The sequence below is a fragment of the Acomys minous genome (assembly GCF_964271855.1).
Source record: "Acomys minous genome assembly, chromosome: 1".
NCBI lineage: Eukaryota > Metazoa > Chordata > Mammalia > Rodentia > Muridae > Acomys > Acomys minous.
Window position 1 is genome coordinate 173,414,581 of NC_140483.1, and position 23,736 is coordinate 173,438,316.

The 23,736-nt window shown below is 41.6% G+C and overlaps 1 protein-coding gene across 7 annotated transcripts in view; it reads left to right on the forward strand.

The window, feature by feature from the left end:
• CCDC171 (coiled-coil domain containing 171) overlaps positions 1 to 23,736 on the forward strand; it is a 304,004-nt gene that overhangs the window by 36,346 nt on the left and 243,922 nt on the right. For all 7 annotated transcript variants that reach the window (XM_084777633.1, XM_084777635.1, XM_084777632.1 and 4 more), the window contains 2 exons: positions 16,349 to 16,441; positions 18,767 to 18,927. In XM_084777633.1, coding sequence (XP_084633759.1) covers positions 16,349 to 16,441; positions 18,767 to 18,927 — 254 coding nt within the window. The remainder of the gene's footprint in view (positions 1 to 16,348; positions 16,442 to 18,766; positions 18,928 to 23,736) is intronic.

The following is a 23,736-nucleotide window of genomic DNA, read 5'->3' on the forward strand; positions in this document are numbered from 1 at the left end:
GAGGGCATACTCTCGGGTATCTTGGGTGTTGTCTGAGTTGGGGGTTTTATTGATGTGCAAAGGCACCCCGACCACAGCAATTCTTATAAAGGAAAACATTAAATTGGAGCTGGCTTACAGAGTCAGAGGCTTAGTCCATTATCGTCATGGTGAGAAACATGGCAGCAGAAGGAGAGGCTGCCACACTAGGCATAGCTTGAGTGTATGTGACCTTAAAGCCAGCCTCCACAGTGACACTTCATCCAGCAAGGCCACACCTTCTAATAGTGCCACGCCCTATGAGCCAAGCATTTAAACACATGAGTCAATGGGGGCCATACCTAATCAACCCACCACATTACACTCCCTGGCCCTCATAGGCTTGTAGCCATTGCATAATGTAGAAATACATTAAGTCCAAATTCAAAAGCCCCCATAGTCTGTCAAAGTCTCAACAATGTTTAAAAGTCCAAAGTTCAGGCTGGAGAGATGGCTCAGAGGTTAAGAGCACTGTCTGCTCTTCTAAAAGTTCTGAGTTCAATTCCCAGCAAACACATGGTGGCTCACAACCATCTATGATGAGATCTGGTGCCCTCTTCTGGCATGCAGGTGTACATACAAGCAGAACACTGTATACATAATAAATAAATAAAAAAGTCCAAAGTTCAAAGTCTCTTCTGAGATTCATGCAATCTGTTAACTGTAATCCTGTGTAAAATCAAAGTCAAAAAGCAGATCACATACCTCCAATATACAGTGGTGCAGAATATACAGTACTGTTCCAAAAGGGAGCATAGTGAGGAAATACTGGACCAAAGCAAGACTGAAAACCAGTGGGGCAAACTCCATGCTCTGTATCTCCATCTGATGTCAGTGACCTTCAGCTCTCCAGCTCCTTTAGCTTTGTGGACTGTAACACACTTCTTCTTTCCCTTGCCTGGGTCCTCTCTCTGCTAGCAGCTCTCCTCGGCAGCTTTCCCATGGCTCTGACATCGCTAACCTCTTGGGGTCTCCAAGGCAATGCAGGTTTCACCTTCACAGCTTTATCCATGGCCTCTCTTGGCCTCCATGCATAGACACACCTGTCTTTCCTTAGTCACAGGAGATTCAAGAACCCTTTCTTCTGTCCTTGACTCTAAAGCCAGAACCACATGGATAAAGCTACCAACTCCTGCTACTTGCTGGGACTGGATCATGCCTCCTTTGTTCAATTACGTCTTCCTCAGCTTTCTATTTTCGATGGTTCCCTTCACTGCCTAAGCTTGGATACCCTGGAACTTGCTCTGTAGATCAGGCTGGCCTCAAACTCCTAGATCCACCAGCCTTTACCTTCTGGGTGCTAGGATTAAAGAGGTGCACCACCACACGTAGTCCTAAGCTTTTCTTTAATTCCCTTTCACTTTTCTTCTCTTTCACAGATTGGAAAGGTGGGGTCTTTCCCTGAGGTCACCACTCCCCTTATTACAGTTAACATCTGGCTTTTCTTTGAACATAGGACTTAGCTCCATTCCACTTCTGGTGCCCCTTTCTCCTCAAATTGTACATTTTATTTTGCTCTGATTGGTCCTTATTATAGATATTCATTAAGAATGAGCACTAATACCCACACAACAGTGTCAGTACTAGGCTGTTTTGAGATTTTCTTTGCCAATAGAATTAATCCAAACCACTTTAGCCTCAGGCAGACTTTGTGGACAAGGGTTAAAAAGCTGCCACATTCAGCCAAATTATCACATGAACAGTCTCTAGGCCACATACTACAATTTTTCTCCTCTGAAACCTCTTGAGCCAGCCCCTACAGTTCAAATCACCCTCAGCACCACTGTCTTTCCAGTTCATACTAGTATGGCTCATTAAAGCCTGCCTAATGAACTCCACTGTTTTCTTAATCCAAAGTCCCCAAATCTACATTCCTTCAAATAAAAGCACAGTTAGGCTATTACAGCAATATCCCACTCCTGGCACCAACTTCTGCTTAATTTGGGCTCTATTGTGAAGAGACACCATGACCACAGCAACTCTTATAAAGGAAAACATTTAAAGGGGGCTGTCTTACACTCTCAGAGGTTTAGCTCATTATCATGGTGGGAAGCATGGCAGCATGCGGGCAGACATGGCGCTGGAGAAGAAGCTGAGAGTTCTACATCTGGATCTGCAGGCAGCAAAAGGAGACTGCCGTAGTAGGCCTGGCTTGAGCATCTGAGACATCAGCGTCCACTTCCACAGTGATACACTTCCTCCAACATGGCCACACCTACTCTAGGAAGGCCACGCCTCCTAATATGGCTGCTCCCTATGGGCCAAGCATTCAGACATACCTATGGGCCATTCCTATTCAAACCATCACCGGGTGGGGTTGCTGGGTATGATAGTTGGCCTTAGTCATTGACTTGACTGGGTTGAGGGGCACACGGCACACCTCAGAATGTAACTTTCACCTGTGTGTTTGTGGGAGCATTTCAAGAGAGGAATAGGGGAAAGGACCTACCAAGAACGGGGTGGTACCTTAATATGGCAGGCTGCCTAGATGAGGAAGGCATGCCAGAGAGACACAGCACCTTAGATTTCAAGCGCCTTCCTTTTCTGAGTTGTCTGTGGCCCAGTGAACTCATACTCTGTTTCCTTTGACACTTAAACATGGACTCAAAAAAGCAGCCCTCTAGGGAGCTGCTGCCTTTCACCGCGGGCTTGGGAGTGCCGACATAGCTGTTCTCTGCCTCCCCAGTGTGTGGGTGGCCGTTATTACCGGCTCCTAGAGTTTAAACCTATTCAGTAAATCCCTTTAATCATATACACGCATTCTATTGCTTCTCTTCCTCTAGAGAGTTCTAGCTGATAACACCACACCACATGGCAACTTCCTGGCTTTGCGGAACTGTTAGAATGTTGTATACTATTTCGTACTCCCAACAACAATGCATTGGCTGCTCCATTTCCCCAGTGTTTTCACCAGTCTAATTAATGCCAATCTTTAAAATAATAAACAACACAGAGTGAGTGTAAAGTGCTGTCTCTTTTATTTTGAGGTTAAATATCATGCCATGTACTTATTGGTCATTTCTGTGTCTTTTTTTTTGGAGAAATATCTGCCCAGTCCTATTTTCCAGTTCTAGAGTGAGTTATTTATACTACCCTAATAAAAGATGTGGACAATTGGGAAGCTGGATGTTGAATATCTAGGAATTCTTCATGGTAATGTGAAGTATGAACTTTGCAAAGATACAGTTACATGCTTACCAGAAGTGGAGTAATTTTTATATGGCTAAAGAATGTATTTAAAAATTGCTATTGTATGAGAAAAGAGTCTACTTTCAATAGAAAAGAATCAGATTCCTTTCTAGGTAACACTTTAAAGTTATTTTTTACTTGGGATGAATATCTTTTCTGACTAATAAAGACTATATGATGATATTTTATATAATTTTAAAACACTATATGATTTTTATGTAGCTTGTTAAAAAGGTTGGCATAGAGCCAATGCTTTGATTATTAGAATAAAACCATTTAGATGCCACTTAGTTTATCAAACCCTGTGATCTCCTTTAAAAACATTTTAATTACTTTATACTTGTGAAGCAGTATTAGCTAGTAGTGGGTTTCTTTTTGTTGCTCATTTAATCAATTTATTTATTACTAAAAATTGTTAATTTTGTTTTATGCATATGACTGTTTGTGTGTATATATATATGTGTATGTATGCATATCTGGTACTCTTAGAGGTCAAAAGTGGGCCGGCCGTAAATCCCTTGGAACTGGAGTTATTGATGTTTGTGAGCCACATATATATTCTGGGAACTAAACCAGGGTTGTCTGCCAGAGCCACAAGTGCTTTTAATCCCTGAGATATCTCTCCAGCCTTACATTTATTTGTGTGTATGTGCACTGTGCCATGGAGAATATATAAAGGTCAGATGCCAACTTGCAGGAGTTGTTCTTGGCAGCAAGAACCTTTATCTACTAAGCTGTCTTACTAGCTCTGTTGGAATTTATTTATTTATTTATTTATTTATTTGATACAGGGTTTCTCTGTGTAGCCCTGGCTGTCCTGGACTCTCTTTGTAGACCAGGCTGGCCTTGAACCTGCCCCTGCCTCTCAAGCACTGGGATTAAAGGTGTGCACTACCACTGTCCTTGTTAATTTTCAGTGAGCCAATTTTGACTTATCGTAGAAAAATTTTAATGTCTAAAATTTAAGATATGCCTATGGGTAGTTCTATACTGATTTTTTCCCTATAAACTATTTAATTGCTGTGATATCTGGTGACTTATGCTAAAGGTCTGCTAAAGTTATTTTTATTAAAACTGTTTCTCAATTTCCCTCTTACCTGTGCTATCACACAAATAATTGAGACTCTATTATATTATTTACACAAGCTTCACAGCATAAGAATTGAGCAGTTATTGCTCTATTCTTAACCCTCTAAGTTGTTTTGGCTTCCTTCCAGCTATACTTGCATTTTGTAGCTTTCATGTTCCATCTCCTTCTGATTATCTTGGACTTCTCCCATGGCTGAATCCCCTACTTCCTCTTCTAGCTCCTCCTCCCCTGGCTGGCAGGAAGTCCAGCCCTATTTTCTCCCCTGTTCAATGATTGGCTGTAAGCTGCTTTATTGGCATATCAGGGTACAGTTGGGGAGCAGTGTTTACACAGCATTGAGACAGGAGAACCTCAGAACAAGGATTGCAACCAGATATGGGATGGGCAGAAGTCAGGATTTGAATTACAGTAACCTTATGCCTACAAAGGTCTAAAATTATTTTAGGCTAATTTTATTAAATTTTAAATTAATTTTTGGTATATAATATATGTATTTAATGTATGTAGGGTGTTTTACTCTTATTTTTCCTTTTGTTTTGCTCTTTTGTATCTTAATGTACTACATGTGTGCTAGGAACTGAGTCCAAGTCCTCTAGAAGAGCAGCCAGCGAATTTTAGAGTGATTCTGTCTGTTCTTAGTGGTGTACATTTTGTTCCTATAATAAAATATATGTGGGTACAGCCCATCACAGTAGGAAGAGCAGTCAGGAAGTAGAGGGAAGGGCTGTGCTATACCACACAAGGCTTCCCAGAAGCCCATTTAAGAGGCCTTCCTGAAGCTCCCTCCGCCTCCCAGGGCAGCGTGGCCAGCTGGGACAACTCGTTTCTTCCTTCTTTACATTTATTCACTTCTGTGGTGTGTGTATGTGTGTGACTAAACTTGCCACACTGTGCACATTAGGATCAAAGAGCATCTGTAGGGTTAGTTCTTCCCTTCTACCACGTGTGTTCCAGGGATTGGGCTCAGATCATGTGACTTTGGGGCAAGCATCTTTACCTGTGGAGCCATCTCACTTACCCCACAGTTTTATTTTATTCTGTTTATAAATAGTGGATCAAAAAGAGTGGATCAGGTGTCATCTACTCATCTATTGTTCTTTGAGCTTAGATACTTTACATTTTGTTTTATTTAGAAAGGAATATATATATATATATTATATGTAGTGTTCTGCCCGCATGTCAGAAGAGGGCACCAGATCTCATTATAGATGGTTGTTAGCCACCATGTGGTTGCTGGGAATTGAACTCAGGACCTCTGGAAGAGTAGACAGTGCTCTTAACCTCTGAGCCATCTCTCCAGCCCCTTGAAAGGAAAATATCAAGCTGTTGGATTAGATGGTGACACAATGAACAAGAAGTTAAATTTATAGAAAATATTTTTGCTAGTTTTATATTCAACTTTGTAGACCATTACCAATAATTTTAGTTTCATAAATAATTGTAAGTTGAATTTTAATAGAATTATAGCAAAATTTATAATGAAGAAAATTTTAGTATTTTAACTTGACAAAAATATTTTTAATGTCAATAATACCAGGATAAAGCATCTAATACAATGAATATTTAGCCTAGTAAAGGATTTAAATTTTGGTGAATCTTTCAAGTTAAACTAATTAATTAATTTTTTTGGTAAATATTTTCTAATAGTTATGTTGTATGGAGGTAGTTTCTTGCACGCCTGGGCAAAAATGTTTATATAGACATTTGTATACATAATATACTATGCTTATAAGATGTGATTCCATTATATTGCTTAGTCATTGTAATATGGATCAATGGATTTTTAGATTTAAAAAACAAACTCCCTGTTCAATTTCGCAAATGCGGTACTAGTTACCATGGAACCAAGGGAAAAATGAACTGGAAAAAGGAATATCTGTGGCCTTTGTAAACCTCTTTATAATAAGGAGAGGTTATTATCATGGGAAATAAATCTTAACTCAATAAAAAAGAGACAAGAGAAGATGCAAACCCAATTCTGAGAGCGCGGGAGAGTTTCTGGCAGATTGCAGTGGTGAGAGGCCTTCTGCAAATAATGCTGAATTGCTTCTGTCAGTCCTGTCCTGTCCTAGGAGCACAGAGGCAGGGAAGTAGCCGGAGGAACTAAATGCCTGCCCCTCTTAAGGGAAAAGGGAAAGGAAAATCATGCTTCAGTTTTCCTGATGCTCCCGAAGGCAGCCTTGTAAGTCCGTCTTTGTAAAGCCTTCATGCATCATTTTGAAGCGCTCATCTGTGCTGATTGCCAGCTATGCAGTGGGTGAACGACAAGGTGCCTGGATGTATGGTCATATCTGTAACTGTTATACATTCAAATACAATATTTTATGTTCGTAATGAGTTTTGAAGTTGGAAATATGTTAAAAATTTAAAAATACTGTATTTGCTGAAGAAAAGGTAAAGGCAATTAAAGATTTTACTAATATTTATTTATTTGTTCATTATTTATATGTTTGTCTGTGTGTTCTCATATGTGTGTGTGTGTGCGCGTGTGTGTGCGTGTGTGTCCTCACTTGTGTGTGTGTGTGTGTCTATATGTGTGCGTGCACACGCTATGGTATATGTGTGGAGCACAGGACACTTGACAGTAATTTATTCTCTCTTTCTACCTTAGGGTCCCAGGATCAAGCTTAGTTTGACAGGCTTGGCAGTGAGTGTAAAGGCAGTTTTAAAAGAAGTTAAATTAGTAGTGCCACACTAAACAGAAGTTGTGATCCACAAATTTTATTCAAATTATTCCCATTTTTGTTGTCTGATTTCCTATTACTAATACCAAAAAATAGTAGAGCTTTTGTCCACTGAACTGTTTTATAAGGTGAATAAATCTGCTTTGTTACTCAGTCTTTGTTGAATAAGAAAATTGATATCGGGGCTGGAGAGATGGCTCAGAGGTTAAGAGTGCTGCCTGCTCTTCCAGGGTTCCTGAGTTCAATTTCCAGCAACCACGTGGTGACTCACAACCATCTATAATGTTATCTGATGCCCTCTTCTGCAGATAAAGCACTCATATACAAAAAAAAAAACAAAAACAAAAACAAAAAACAAAAAACAAACAAAACTTAAAAAAAAAGAAAAGTGGTATCTTCTAAGTATTTTATTGAGTTACATTTTTGTCAGTCTCTCTCTCTCTCTCTCTCTCTCTCTCTCTCTCTCTCTCTCTCTCTCTGTGTGTGTGTGTGTGTGTGTGTGTGTGTGTGTGCATGTGACATGTGGAGGTAAGAGGACTTTAAAATTTTTTTTTTAAACAGAATTTTAGTTTGTTCACTTTACATCCCAGTTGTAGCGGCCTCCCTTGTCACCTCCCATCCCACCCTCCCTCTCTCATAACCTCTCCTTCCTTCCCCTAGTCCTCAGAAAGGGGAGCCCTACTCCCCTAACATCTGACCTCAGCCTATTAAGTCTGATCTGGACTGTCTGTCTCCTCTTCCTCTGTGGCCTGGCAAGGCCTCCCTGCCAGGGGGAAGTGATCAATATGTGGGGGCCAGAGTCCGTGTCAGAAGTAGCCCCTATTCCCCATATTACGGGACCCACAAGGGGACTGTGCTGCCTATCTTCTACATCTGAGCAGAGGGTCTAGGTCCACACCATGCATGGTCCTTGGTTGGTGCATCAGTCTCTGCAGCAACCACCCATCCTGCTTGGATTTGTGGCCTCCATTGGTCTCCTGGTGGAGCTCCTGTCCCCTCCAGGTCCCTCTGTTCCTCAACTCTACCATGAGACTCCCTGTGCTCCACCCCAGAGTTTGGCTGTGAGTCTCAGCGGCTGCTTGGATCTCCTGCTGAGTGGAGTCTTTCAGAAGACCTCTATGGTAGGCTCCTCTTCTGTTCCTTCTTTCAACTGCTTCCGGTGTCTATTCTATTCACCTTTCTCACTGAGAATTAAGCATCCTCCCTAGGGTCCTCCTTGTTATTCAGCTTCTTTAGCTCTGTGTATTGCAGTGTGGTTATCCTGTAGTATTGGGCTAATATCTGCTTATAAGTGAGTATATACCATGCGTGTCTTTCTGGGTCTGGGTTACCTCACTTCCTTGTTTTTTTTTTTTTTTTTCCAATTTTAAAGATGTCCTTGTTTTTAATAGCTGAGTAGTAAGTATTCTATTGTGTAAATGTACCACAGTTTCTTTATCCTTTCTTCAGTTGAGGGACACCTAGGTTGTTTCCAGATTCTGGCGTGGTGGCTCATGCCCTTAATGCCAGCACTTAGGAGGCAGAGGCAGAAGGAACTCTGTAAGTTCGAGTCCAGCCTGGTGTACAAGGCAGCCATGGCCGTACAGAGGACATGTAGGAGTTAGTTTTCTCCTTCTATGTGGTTCATATCAGGCTGTCAGGCTTGGAGGCAAGCACCTTTACTTGCTCAGCCATCTCGCTAGAGATACAGCAGTGTAAGTGCTTACAGCATACGCTGGTTGGGGACGTAGAGGACCTGAGTTTGATCCCTTGGGACCATGGGGAAAAGCTGGGCATAGAGGCATGTACTTGTAGCCTCAGCACGAGGGAGTCAGAGACAGCTCGGTCTCTCTGCTCTCTGTCTGTGGGGCTCTCTGCAAACACCAGGGCTAGCACAATAGCACTTTGCATGAGGCAAGAAGGAAATCCCATTCAGCATGACTTAGGTGATGTTAGTTCAAACTGCTAGCGTCTGAAACTGCACAGTTTATTTTAGACATATTTAGTACAATTTGGAAAAAGGTTTCCTGGTGATAACCATCACAGTAAAGCTCAAGGCATGACTATATCAGACTCTTTTGCAAAGTACATGGGACTTTCTCCCTAAGAATGGGTTCCAGCTGGCCTGGAACTCAGGGATCCACCTGCCTCTGCCTCCTAAGTGCTGGGGCTAGAGGCACGTGCTGCCACGCCCAGTCTATTCCTAGCTCTTGTTGACATTTCCACAAATCTCACTGCTGTATGTTTAAGGACTCTAACCCCCTCCCCCGCCAATGGATTGTTTATAAAGTTTGTATTGAGTGGCGAGGACAGCCTGGTCTACAGCCAGGGCTGTTACATAGATAAACCCTGTCTCAAAAACCAAAAAAATCCAAGCCAAACCAAACCACCACCACCACCACCACCACCAACAACAACAACAACAAATGGGTTTTGTAGCTTATGATCTTAGGAGAGGATCAGGTGTAGTTTGGTTATTGTAGAGGTCACCAAGCTATAAAATACATGTGACATCTTCCCTAAGGATGGGTTCTATTGGCTGAGCAGCAGTGCTCAAGATAAAGGTCTAGAGAGGAAGAGACTGGATAAACATAATAGTGTGGGGTGCTGGCATGGCCTGGCCTTACAGATAGCACAGGTCACCAGGCTATTAACTACATCCATTCCCAGTTTTCTGGGCAGAAAACAGGTTAGGAGACAATCCTGCACGCTTACCATCCCTGGCTTTCCTAGTGCTTATTTGTGAGTACGAGGACCTCATGCCCAGCTGTCTAGCCAGCCTAGCCCAGTTGTTCAGCACCAGGCCAATAAGAAACCCTGTCTTAAAAAAGAGGGACAGAAACTGGGTGGTGTGGGTGCACACCTTTGATCCCAGCACTTGGGAGACAGAGGCAGGTGGATCTCTGTGAGTTTGAGGCCAGCCTGGTCTACAAAGGGAGTCTAGGACAGCCAGGGCTACACAGAGAAACCCAGACTTGAAAACAAAAATGAATTAAAAAAAAAAAAAGGGACAGACTTGAGAGATGATAGTCAGAGGAGACCTCTGGCCTCCACATGCATGCATATACACATACATGTATATCTTTGCATGTATATGTTGTGACCCCTCAGTATATGACTCTGGTTAAATATTATGGTCCTTCTATTGTTAAAATACCTAGAAATGTTGACTTGGGAGGTATTTTTTATAGTAAAAATAACTCTGAGGTTTTTGGTTATTTGTTTACTTTCAATTTTTCTTGCATTTATAAGCAACTTTTGTGTGTGCACACGTGTGCATGCGCTATAGCACACATGTGGAGGCCAGAGGACAACTTTTTGGAGTCAGTTCTCTCCTTCCAAAGTGGTTTCCAGGGATCCAACTCAGGTCATGTGGTTTGGTGGGAAGCACCGTCGTGGGCTGAGTCATCTCACTAGCCCGGGACTCAAAGTTTAGCAGCCTGTGGTAGTGCATGCTTTAATAGCAGAGCACATCTCTGTTTGTTTAAGGGTAGCCTGGTCTACATAGTGAGTTCCAGGGCAGCCAGAGCTATACAATGAGACCGCATCTCAAAAAACAAAACAAAACAAAACAAAAGGCTTAAAGTGTGGTGACTTTTCTCCTCCATGCCAGTGAGGAATAGTATTGTGGTTAAATGTTTACAAATGTATAATAAATTTTCCTTAACCTTTAGAATATAACAAAACAAAACGGATTATTAAATAGCCATTATAAAAGTAATCAGTTTGTGGCAATACAGTCCCTCAGAATCGCCTTACGAGATGGATTCTTATCATATTGGTTATATATAAAGCTGTCCAATAATAGGAATTACCAGATGACAAAATCTGGAAAGATAATTATCACTTTTCACTTACATGAGTTATTTTTATTTTGCAGCAAACTACAAATATCTAGGGCATTATCCCATATGGGCCACCAGGAGCAGGGGGCCAAGTAATAGGTATTTGGGTGAGAGTTCCTCCCCAGTTTTCTTGCTATTTATTTTGTGGTATTTGTATTTATATTATTTAGTTCACAGAAAGTTTTCCTTGACTAACTCCTTTAGTTCACACACAGCCTCCTAAGCTAAATATGTTGTATTTGAGGAGAAAAGAGTGTGGTGGTCACAGTTGTCCTGCTTAAGCTTTGAGCACATTCAATGACACACATTTCATAACTGTTGTGAGACTTTGGAGTAAGCCCATGCAAGCTGTAGGAACAGGTGCAGTGTGGAGAACATCTGGGAGTGTTTGCTTAGCTCTGCTGCTGAGCTGGGTTGGTAGTGCATGCCTGGATCATGCTAAGAAATGCTCTCCCAGGGCTGGGTAGGAGACAGCCTTCTAGACATTGGTTTAGTTGGAAAATGAAAACTCACTTTCTTAAAGGTAATAGGTTATCTGATTGTGGGTAATATGATATATAAATAGGATAAAAGAGCTGTATTAACCCATAGTATTTACTAAGCTAAAAGTCTCTCAGAAAGTATATTGTGATGAAGGACACATATCAAATAGCAGGGTATGTGTTATGTAAAGAGTTACATACTCAGGCTGGCAAGATGGCTCAGAAGTAAAGGCATCTAGTACTAAGCCTGGTGACCTGGGTTAGATTCCCAGATCCCCCATGGTGGACGGAGAGAACCGACTAAGGCAAGCTGTCTTCTAACCACTATGTATGTGTATATATATAAATAAATAACCAATAAATAAGTGTTAAAAAAGAATTATGTTTAATATTATATGATATATAGAAGACCATTGTTTTTAGTATTTATAAAGCAGATATATTATATTATAATATTTTATTACTGGCCAAGTTCTATATAGATGACTAACTTGTTCATAGTTAAATTTAAGAATTTGAATTGAATTGAACTTTAGTCAGGATTATGTTATACTTTATGCCACTAATGTTGTGATTATGTTAGAATTAAATGTCAATGACACACCTTGTGACTTGTACTAGCATTCTTTGGTATTACAGGATGTGTGTGTGTGTGTGTGTGTGTGTGTGTGAGAGAGAGAGAGAGAGAGAGAGAGAGAGAGAGAGAGAGAATTGCAGGTTGATGTTACTGTAGCACCCTCTGCTGGATTTAAGAGTTAATTCACCAGACTAGAAGATTTAAAAAAAAAAAAAAGGACATTTATTTAATTATACTTGCCAGCAAATCCCACTCTTGGGAGGTGTTTGTTTAAACTCTTGGTGATTTTTTTTTATTACTTTGCTGATTTATTGATAGCTGTAGTCATAAGAAACAGCATGTAAATTTGTTTTCTTTTGGACATTTCATTCCAAATGGGAAGGTTTGAAAAAAAAAAAAGGATGTGATCTCCAGTTTATTATTTCAATTTGTTTTACCCTGGAAAATCAGAACGTCTTCTTGATGTTTTTGAGTGGGAACAAGATATTATTTACTGAGGGTTTTTTTTTTTTTGTTGCTGTTTGTTTGTTTGGATTTGGTTTTTGAGACAGGGTTTCTCTGTGTAGCCTTGGCTGTCCTGGGCTTGACTTGTAGACCAGGCTGGCCTCGCCTGCCTCTGCCTTCCCTGAGTGCTGGGATCACAGTCATGCAGCACCATGCCCAGCCCAGTTACTGAGTTAGATGTAAAAGGAATAAAAATATTTTGTTGATTGTTTTATCACAGAATTATGGAGTATTCTGTATTTTAATAAAATATGAGACTGAGTTAATAGCCCAGTTGGTTAAAGTGCTTACCTTGCACTTGATCCCAGCCCTGGGCAAATGGAGACAGCAAGATCCCGGGCTCCCTGGCCACCCGGCTAGCCTGCTTGGTGAGTGCCAGGTTCCCTGCTGGAGGCCCTGTCTCCAACCTCCCTCCAAAAACCTAAACCTAAACCAAACCAAACATGGATGGTATTTGAAAAATAATACCTAAGCTTGTTTTCTTATCTCTTCTTACACGTGCATATCTGTATTTGTGCATAGAACCCACACAGGACCACCATTTTCATAAAAAACCTTACATACTTTATGGCACCTGAGAAAAATACCTAGGCATTGTTAAAACAGTTTCATTTCTTTGTCCTTTATTAGTTTTTAAAATATTGTCCTTAATACCCATGGACTATTTCCTTGTGACTGGCTAGCCTTTTAATCATAGACATACCGCATACTGACAAAGTCACTGTTGTCTTGTAGGGTTCATACAATTTTTAAAGAAGAGTTATTTATTTATGTATTTTATGTATATGGACGGTTTATCTGCATGTACATTTGCAGATCAGAAGAGGGCATCAGATCCCATGGAACCACAGATATAGAGGATTCTGAGCCACCATATGGGTGCTGTTAACTGCTGAGGCCCCCCATACAATTCTTATTAGCATAGGTCTTCCTAGGCATTGTTTATTGTAGTCTTTGCTATGCATAAGAATTTCTCTGCAACACTTATCCACCATGATTTATACCCATAACTTGTGGAGTCCCTTGTTCTGAGAATATAAAGTCAAAATGTAAAAGGAACGGTGTTTCCACACTGGGTAACAGAAGTTAGGGCACTGTTACATCTTATGCATTATTTTGGTTCTATTTGTGTGTGTGTGTGTGTGTGTGTGTGTGTGTGTGTGTGTGTGTGTGTGTGTAAGTTTGATTGAGAATGGCTCCAACAGGCTCATATATTTGAATGTCTGCTAGACTGTTTAGGAAAGATTAAGAGGTAAGGGTTTGTTGGATAAGGCATGTCTCTTGGGGCAGGCCTTGAGGTTTCACAAGCTCATGCCAGGCCCAGTCTCTCAGCCTCCCACTTGTGGATCAGATGTGAGCTCTCAGCTGCTGCTCCAGCACCATGCCTGCCTGCTGCCATGCCCCTGCCATGATAATCATGGACTGAGCCTCTGCGTCTGTGAGCAAGCCCCCACTTAAGTGCTTCTGGAGTACCTGGTTCAAGTCCCAGCACCCGCGTGGCGGTTCACAGCTGTCTGTAACTTCAGTCCCAGGGATCCAACACCCTCTCTTGACCTTTTCAGGCACCAGGCAAGTAAATGGCGCACATAATTTATGGGCAGAAAAAAAAAACAGTTGTACACATAAAAAAATCTAGGCAGACATGTTGGCAAATGCCTTTAATCATAGCAGTCTGGAGGCAGAGGAAGGTGTATCTCTGTGAGTTCAAGGCCAGCTTGTTTACATAGGGAGTTCCAGGACAGCCAGGGCTATACACAGAGACCCCGTGTCAAAATAAAACAAAACAATAACAACAAAAACCAAAATAACAATGGCAGAACAAGAACAATAAAAAAACCTAAAATAAAAAATTGACTGCTATCTTGGGGCTGGAGAGGTGGCTCAGCAGGGAAGAACACTTGTTCTTGCCGAGGACCCACCCTTTGCAACTCCATTTCCAAGGGCTCGAAAGCCCTCTTCTAACCTTTGTGGGCACCAGGCGCGCATGCGTGGAAAACACTCAGACACATAAGATAAATCTAAGGAATCTATAAAAATGCTGGATGGAAAATTTCAAGCTTACAGTATGAAACATACTGTAATGACCATTCCTAGGCCTCTATCTCTTTACTCTGTCTGGTAATTAGCAATGGGAATATTCATGCCAGCTTGAATATATTTAAAGCCAATCCAAATATTTCACTCACGAATGTCCTTGTTATATTTCAAAGAGATAGAAAAGTATTAGCCATACTTTTATACGTAATAAGGGCTGGTGAGAGGGCTCAGTGCTTAAGAGCTGTTGTTGCTCTGGAACAGGGCCCAGGTTCGGCTGGCATAACCATCCATAACTCCCGCTGCAGGGGATCCAGTGCCCTCTGTGCCCTCTGAGGGTACCAGGTACACACTTAGTGCACTTACAGACATGCAGGCAAAATGTTCATATAGATAAAGTAAAATTTAAAAACAATGATTTTTTTTTTAGTTTTATCAAGTATTCAAATTTCATCACCTGCCATTTTGAATGTTTTGCTTGAATCCTCACATTAGATGATTAATGTTTACTATTTTCATTTTTGAATTGAATACTTGTTGTTCAATATAATCTAGTAATAGAGGATATAAATGTCAAAATTTTACCGGTTAGAAGATTGTGTTAAGCACTCCGGAGGCAGAGGCAGGTGGATCACTGTGAGTTTGAGGCCAGCCTGATCTACAAAGAGTCCGGCACAGCCAAGGCTAATACAGAGAGAGACCCTGTCTCCAAAACCAAACCAAACCAAACCAAACCAAACCAAACCAAACCAAGACTGTATTAACTGGGCATAGAGGTGAGCACTTTTAATCCCAGCTCTAGGGAGGCGGAGGCAGGTGGATCTCTGAGTTTGAAGCCAGCCTGATACACAGAGTGAGTTCCAGGACAGTCAAGGCTACACAGAAAAAATCTTTCAAAATCCCTACAAAAAGGGAAAAATTAATACAAAGTATTATTATTATTATTATTATTATTATTATTATTATTATTATTATTATTATTATTATTATGGATTTAAACCATTCTTAGTTTTCACATTGGAATTACTGTCTTCTGCCTCTGGGGGGCTTATTTTCTACTGTGACAAATTGTTAAGAACTATTGATAAAGGGGGTTAGAGAGATGGCTCAGCAGTTACAAACATTTGCTGTCCTTGTAGAGGACCCGAGTTTGATTACTGGCACCAACATTCAACAGTCACCTATAACTCAAGCGCTAAGGGGATCCACAACCCTGGGCCACCACAGACAGGGCATCCACTCACTCCTAGGTCCCCCTACACATAATTTAAAGCAATAAAAATAAATCTTAAGTAAATATTGAAAGGACTGGGCATGGTAGACACACATTTAAGCCCAACATTTGGGAGGCTGGGGCAGACACCTATCTGTAAGTTCCAGTCCAACCAGGGCTGCACTGTGAGACCATCTCAAGGAAAAAAATATTGATAGAGTTGTAAAATCTAAATAAAGCGAGTGGCAGGATGTACGAAAGTGCCTTGGGAGATGTGTGCTTGTGAAACTCAGAAAGTTTGCAGAATGATTCCTTGGAATGAAGGCACCAAGTGTGTCCTTGCTGGGGGGGGGCATGGGACAGAGGGGACATGTCAGCCTGTGTTCTGTACTATAACAGCCACCATGGAAATGTGTGCCCAGAAGTGCAGTTAATTACATATAAACTGTACCTCAGTGAGATTAACAAAGAAGAAGAAACAAGGTGTTGAGCATTCTTCTTGGGTGTTGTTTTTACACTCCCCACCGCAAAGTATGAGGCCTGGGGCTAGGCGTGTATGGTGGGATACACCTGTGACACTAGGACTTGGGATGCTGAGGCAGGAAGACCGTGGGTTCTAGGCCATCCTGGCTAAACAGCTTAAGCCAGCTAAAGTGTTAGTTACAATTCTGTGATTAGTCTCTATGGACTTTTAGTGCCAATGTTTATGAGTTTGAACTTAACTTGTTTTCAGGCAACTACTCTAAGAGTGAGGAAGTTAGAAGAGAATATTGAAGCAGAAAGAGCAGCACATTTGGAATCAAAATTTAATTCTGAAATTATTCAGGTAAGATGCAAATGTGTTTTTGGCATACATTTTCTCAGGTCATAACAGCTAGGAAACTAAGGTATGTGTTGAGAATAGTTACATACTGCTGTGATACTCATTGCATTTAGGGTGAGAGTAAAATTTGGATTTCTATTGGGGGTGATAGTGGCACACTATAGTCTCAGGATAGGGTGTCACCACTGTCTGCTCTGAAGTCTTGTTTCATCTGTGGCTGCATTTGTACTGCAGTGGAAGATCACAGTGTTGTGACAGACGCAATGCCTTGTGTGAATATCAGTTGGCTTTCTGTGACAATAATGGACTCTGCGTGATGACCTAACCTAAGAACCCTAACTCTGAAGAGATAAGGTTTGTCCATGACTGAGGTTCTCTGGTGAGACACCACATCATGGTGGGGCTGCACTTACCTCTCACTTTGTGAGCCAGGAAGCAAAGCAAGAGGGCACGAAGCCGGGTCCCACTTTAAGGCCACACTCTTGTTGGTGCCAGGGCTTCCTTCATGACCCCACCTTCTGAGGGTCTATAGTACTGCCTGATGTTGCTGTTCTAGCCACTAGGCCTTTGATACTTGGATTCAAGATCCAAATTGCATCAGCTTGAAAAACGTGAAATGTTAGCATTTGGCACTTTGCCGAGTACCATGTTTTTGCCTTTATTTATTTTTTTCTTTTCACTGTTTATCCAGGCTTAGCATATATGCACATTGGCCTGGCTTTTGCTGTCTTCAGGATGTGTGAGCAGCACATTCTTCTGTTACAGACTCTCCTTGGAGTAATATATAGTTATTCAACAGCTATATATCACTGTTTTGAGATAAGAGGCAACATTTATTTTGCTGTTGGTAGATACAAGGCATTTAATTTTAAGATGTTATATTATGAAAAATTTCAAATATATGCAAAAGTTGGAAGATTATTAAAATCAGCTCCCAGTGTACCCATCACCCAGTTTTAAACTTATCTCAAGCCAGTTGTTTCTTGTAATTATCCCTTGCACTGTCCTGCTTCCAGATATTAAAGGAAATCGAAGTTATAAAGTCATATCACCATATAGTATTGTTTGACTATAGAGGTTCCTCTTCTACAGTAAAAGAATCTTCAAGGGTAAAGGCTATATTTAAGCTTTAAAAAATTAAAATTGTATTTATTTGTGTGTGTGTGTGTGTGTGTGTGTGTGTGTGTGTGTGTGTGTGTGTGTGCACGTGTGTGCATACCACAATGCACACGTGAAGGTCAGAGAGGATAACTTGTAGGAGCTGATTCTATTCTTTCTGCCATGTAAGTCCTGGTGACTGCACTCAGGTCATTAGGCTGGGTGCCAAGTGCCTTTACCCTCTGAGCCACCTTGCCAGCCCATGTTTAAGCTTATAATAATATTCATGTCATAATGTTTCTTTTAGTTTTCAGAAACAGCTTAAGTATTTTTTTTTAAAATTTTTTATTAATTTATTCTTGTTACATCTCAGTGGTTATCCCATCCCTTATATCCTCCCATTCTTCCCTCCCTCCCATTTTCCCCTTATTCCCCTCCCCTATGACTGTTCCTGAGGGAGATTTCCTCCCCCTGCATATGCTCATAGGATATCAAGTCTCTTCTTGGTAACCTGCTATCCTTCCTCTGAGTGCCACCAGGTTTCCCCCTCCAGGGGACATGGTCAAATATGAGGAACCAGAGTTCGTGTGAAAGTCATAGCTTAAGTATTTTATATATAAAAAAAAATAAAAATATATCAGTAGGGAAAGATAGACTAGATAATACTGTACTGATTTATGCTTTTCATATCTCAGTTCTTCATTCCTCCATACTTTAGTCCATCAAATACTTTAAAAAAGAGACCAAACGTTTGTTTATTTTATTTTTCTAGACTTTTGTGCATTAATACTTGATTTTTGGTTGTGAGCCTAACCTTAACAGCTGAGCCATCTCTCCAGCCCTAATATTTCATTTTTGAGATTGTAATTTAATTATATTTCTTTTTTCCAAAATTACTCCCTCAAACCCCCCTATATACCCCTCCCTGCACTTTGGGTTCATCACCTCTGTTTTCATTAATTGTTTTTTGCATGCATATATAGTTTGTATGTACACATATATTCCTGTCTGTCACCCGTTGAGTGTTGGTTGTATGTATGTTGGCACAGGCTTGTAGGATTTGCTGAAGGAGGGAGAGGCAGGAAGGTCTGGGGTTTGAAGGTCTTTTTAAATAAAAACATGAGAAATGTTTATATAAATGACAATCTTTTGTTAAAAATAGTTTATTCAATCTATGATGGAAGGAAACAGTTCTTAGCTTCTAAAAGTTACTTCTCTGTCACCTGGTAGTTACGGATTCGAGACCTTGAAGGAGCTTTACAAGTAGAGAAAGCCAGCCAGGCGGAGGCTGTCGCTGACCTGGAAATGATCAAGAATGAATTCAAAGAAGTTGAAAGTGCATATGAGAGAGAAAAGTACAATGCACAAGAAAGCTTTACAAAACTGAATTTGTGAGTATCTTAGGGTTTTATGAATGCTGAGTTTGAATATGTAGTACCTATATACTAATATTAAGCTGCTCTTCATGTCTGTGGTAGACCAGAGAACAAACGTCTTCATAAGACATATGCAGATGCCCTTGAAGGAAACCATGGGGATAGTTTCTTGCTCTGAAGTATTCTAAGCATTCCCCAAAACACATTTACATACTAGAAATAAATATGTTAATGGACATGCATTTTTAAAAATTAATATAGCAGTGTCTTAAACACCTTGATTTGTAAGCCACGTGGGGAAATGATTTCAGTCCAGTTTAGACCAGTTATAACAGTGGATGTAAAGAGCACTGGGGGGAAAATCATGTCTGATTCTCCCCATCTGATCTCGGCTTGGACCCAGCACAGTCTGAGAACTTCTCTTTCACTAATCTCTGAGCTCTGATATCAAAGAGTAGCGGGAAGCCCTGCTCTGTGCCCATAGTGGGATGTGTTTGTAGAAGCTCACTGGCCTGATTGCAGTGCCTCATTGCCGGAACACACAGACTTGATGCTGTCTGACAGCTGCCATGCATTGTCCGGGAGACAAGCGCTTGAGAGCCCGCCATTTACCCTGACCACTTACTACCGTGGGCCGGACAGCAGTGTTATAGCAGTATGATAGACAGGAGCTTAGAGGAGGTATTTTCAGCCTTCCAGAGATGCAAGTGTCTATTTGGAGGTACTGTTCCCAAGCCCTTGTGTTTGTTGAAGGCAGAGTTTGTAGCTGTCAAGGTCTGTTGCCTCCCTGAGAATGCCCTGTAAGTCCCGGTAAGTGATATGAGCGTACAAGGAGGGACCTGTGAAACATTGTGCCGTCAATCACCTTTTTGACAGCAAACCATCTTTCATTGCCCTGAGTCCCATAGAAATATCCCATGTTGCAGACATTGCCATAGTGTCCTTGATCCTTTTTATTTTATATATTTTTTTGAGACAGGGTTTCTCTGTGTAGCCTTGGCTGTCCTAGACTCACTTTGTAGACCAGGCTGGCCTCGAACTCACTAAGATCCACCTGCCTCTGCCTCCCGCGTGCTGGGATTAAAGGCCTGTGCCACCCCACCTGGCTTGATCCTTCATCCTTGCAATAGAAAAAGATTTAGTCCTATGTCCATTATTAACCACACTCCAGGATTAGAGACAGGAAGACTTAGGGTTGTCTTCTCCAGCGTCTGGGAGTGTTCTAGAGGGACCTCGCTCACTTGTATGGATACCCTAGTCTTTCTGGGTCATAGTCTTGGACTTTGAGAATGTGGATCTTGGCGAGCTGGCTATTGGATGTCATCTACAGAAAGCATCTAGCATTTTGTGCTACATATCATCGGCTACAACCCAGACACTGAGAAACAATACCTTAATGAGTGTCCCTATGTGAAATTGTCTCTATAAGGAAATGGGAAAGTTGTGCATAATAACCATTGTATAGTCTGACTTCCTGTGTCTTTAGGTAGTACACTAAGAATCTCTTTCCAGGGGGTGGGAGCAAGACAGTGTAAAGGAGAGGGTGTCGTTTTCCTTCTATGAACTAAATGGTCCCAGGAAAATGCAAGCCTGAGCCTCACTTTTAACTCTCAGCAAGGTAGATGCGTTCTTTTTTTGCTCATGCTTTCTGGGCCACAGTAAGCTGTGCCAAGGGGGCCCCACAACCACATGAGTCAGGGAAGTGGAGGGCAGCGGGCCACCCAGTCATTTGCTAGGCTGTGGGATGCCCTGGGATGACTGTCCCAGAAACTAGCCTGATCCCTAGGTTGCAGTAGGAAGTTGTTACCAGTGTTGTCAGGTTCAGAGCCCAGGCCCTGGCAGCCCTGATGAGTTAGGTTTGGTCACTAACCCACATCAGGATACTTAAAAAGACAAGTAGTAGAAGTAAAAGACAGAGAAAGGAAGGCTTTAATATGGTCTCATAGGACAGAAGGAGAAAGGAGTCTAGTGACACCCCAGCCCATCCCAGGGTCCTGATGTGAGGCTTAGGTTTAAATAGAGGGCAAGCAGTATTTATAATTGAGTAGTCCTAGTCAGGCTGTGGCCCTACCCATCACCATTGTCTTGGCTTCCGTCTTTCCTGTCAGGTAGTTTGACAAGTTGTCAAAACTACATGAAATCGCTTTCCGGGAGACAGGTTTTCTTATTGGCTGGCATCAGGCTTCAGCCTTTTTCCTTCTAGGGTGTGATTCTTGGAGAGATTGTGATTCCCTGTGGCCCATTGTTTTAATAGTTTGTAGTCAAAGGACACAACTAGAACTAGCTTGTTAGGGTGCCAGGGCCCAGGCTCTGAACCTAACCACTGAAGTGTTTATTTCTTCTATTTTATGTTGTATGAATATTTTGCATGTATGTATGTGCAATCCATGTGTGTCTGGTATCCACAGAGGTCAGAAGATATCATTGAGTCCCCAGGAACTGGAGTTCCAGATGGTTGTGAGCTACCATGTGGGTGCTGGGAATTGAACCTGGTCCTGTGCAATAGCAACAAATCATCTTAACCTGAGCCATCTTCCAGCCTTTGAACTGTGTCTTTAGAATATCTTCATTTTGGCTAGGATGTTATTCAAAGAAGGAGTAGGGTGAGATTTGATAAAAGGAAAGCAAAGGCAAGGCTCCTGCTTTCTGATGAACCCAAATAGTGAGTTTTATGATGCTGCTTCCGTAAGTGGGTGCTGTTTGTATTTCCTCAGGTGACGGCATGAGATGAGAGCCATACACAAGCTGTAAGGATGCGTGGCTTGGGCTGAGCCCAGGACATTTCTGTCTCTGTTCTAACTCTCCCTAGGCCTAGGCCTGGAACTTGTAGCCTTCGTACAATTTAATCTTCTGTAAACATGTAATCTTCAGCTTCCAGCCTCTGTCTGCTAACCTAGGCCTAGAATGCTTCAGCCTCTGAGACTTGCTGCTGAAGAAACTCAGGCTTTCTAGCTCTTTCTGAACTTTTGCTGGCTGCTTTGACTCAGCTGTTCTGGCCCGAACTCCTCTTCAAGTTGACTAATTGAATCTGGTTTCTCTCTCAGCTTCTGGCTGAGTTGCTCTGCTTGGTCGCAAACTAACTCTGGCAGTATATTCTTTTTTTTTTTTTCACACCAAAATAGTTCTATTTTTTTTTACTATGCAGAATACATAGCCTTTTAAAATATACACACATATGTTATATATGTCACAGGTACAATGCTACTATTTTCATAAATGAAAACATTTCTTATTAGAACTTTGCTGCTGTCCCCAGATGACAAACGCATCTGGCAGTATATTCTAATCTGGTTCCTTCTCAGTTTTTGGCTCACTATCTCTGCAACCTGTCCCTATAAAACTGTCCCAGTAGAACCACCACACACTGTTCACATTACACCACTTCTGTCCTCTTCTTTTTCTTTGTGCTGCTCATAAATAGCCTCTCTTTTCTGTGCTCTTGTCAGGAGAGTTGAGTCTTCCTATCTGATTCCTTTTGTCAAGCCTTTCTCTGATTCATCACTTTGTCTGCCCCTCAATTAGATTCCACTTTCAAACATGGCTGCTTTGTTCCCTGAAGGAGTCGTCCTTTCATTGTTTGGGATTAAAGGTGTGTGCTAAGGGCATGTCTGTATTCCAGCCAGATCATACTGATTTGCGGCAAGTCTGCATTCCAGTTGGAGCACATAGACCTACACGTTCTTTAGATAGGATCTGTTGCCAAAGCAGCATGTTGCTGGATTAAAATTCCTCTACACCACACATGTGTATCATTGTACTTTTTTTCATATTCATCGTCCTCTATAATCCTTCCTTGTGTTCTTTTCTGATGGCCCCTCCCTTCACTAAATGGTCTGTTTTCATGTTGTGTGTGCATGGGTGCATGTACTGACAGTGCATGTATACTGACCTATACATTTAATTTGACATCTCACAGGTGAGTGTAAGTGTGGTATTTGTCCTTTTTTGTTTATACTGTTTTCTCTTGTGAATTATATTTTTAAAAAGGGTTTATTTTATGTATGTATGTACATGCCTTGTATTCTCAGTGGCTGGAAGAGGGTATCAGAGCTTCGGGGATTGGAGTTGCAGACAATGGTGAGCTGCCATGAGGCTGTTAGGAATTCATCCTGGGTCTTCTACAAGAGCAGCAGGTGCTCTTAAATGCTGAGCCATCTCTCCAGCCCCTGAGCTACACTTTTAGTTTATAGCTCTGAGAATAAGGGATTTTAGGGGTAGGATGCGAAGCACTGATGTAGCAATAGATAATAATGAAGCCACAGGGTAAGTGGTACCAGAGTATTGTCAGTTACGTAGGATATAAACTTGCACTTTCGTGAGTACTGGGAAGCAGACTGTCCAGGTTGGAGAAGCCTAAGTCGGCCTGGCCATCTGGGTCTGGTTTTGCAGCTCCAGGGCAGGGTTCTCATAGTTGTGAAAAGTGGCCACACGGCAGATTACAGTGTCCAGGGCTTAGTGCCTGACATACTAGCAAGGAGATGGTGTGGTGGTCGGAGGAGCTCCCGGCAGGATGAGATCGGCTCCAGGTCCAGAGCTCCCATGGTTAAGGCTGCTCAAATGCAGCCCGGGAGTGCCAGTCCCAAAGCCACTTCAGAAATCCAGGGTCATTCTTTACTTCACAGTTCCTGTGCCTGGATGAGGCTGTTAACGTTGTTTCCTGCCAGGATTTCATGGCATGGCAGGAAAAGATATGTATGATGCATCTGTATTTCAGAATCAGAATTCTAATTATAACCCACAGTTTCTTGAAAGTGAATATACCTGTATGAAATTGTTTTAGGTGGAATATATATTCCATATTTCTATTTCTACATCTTCTAGTTA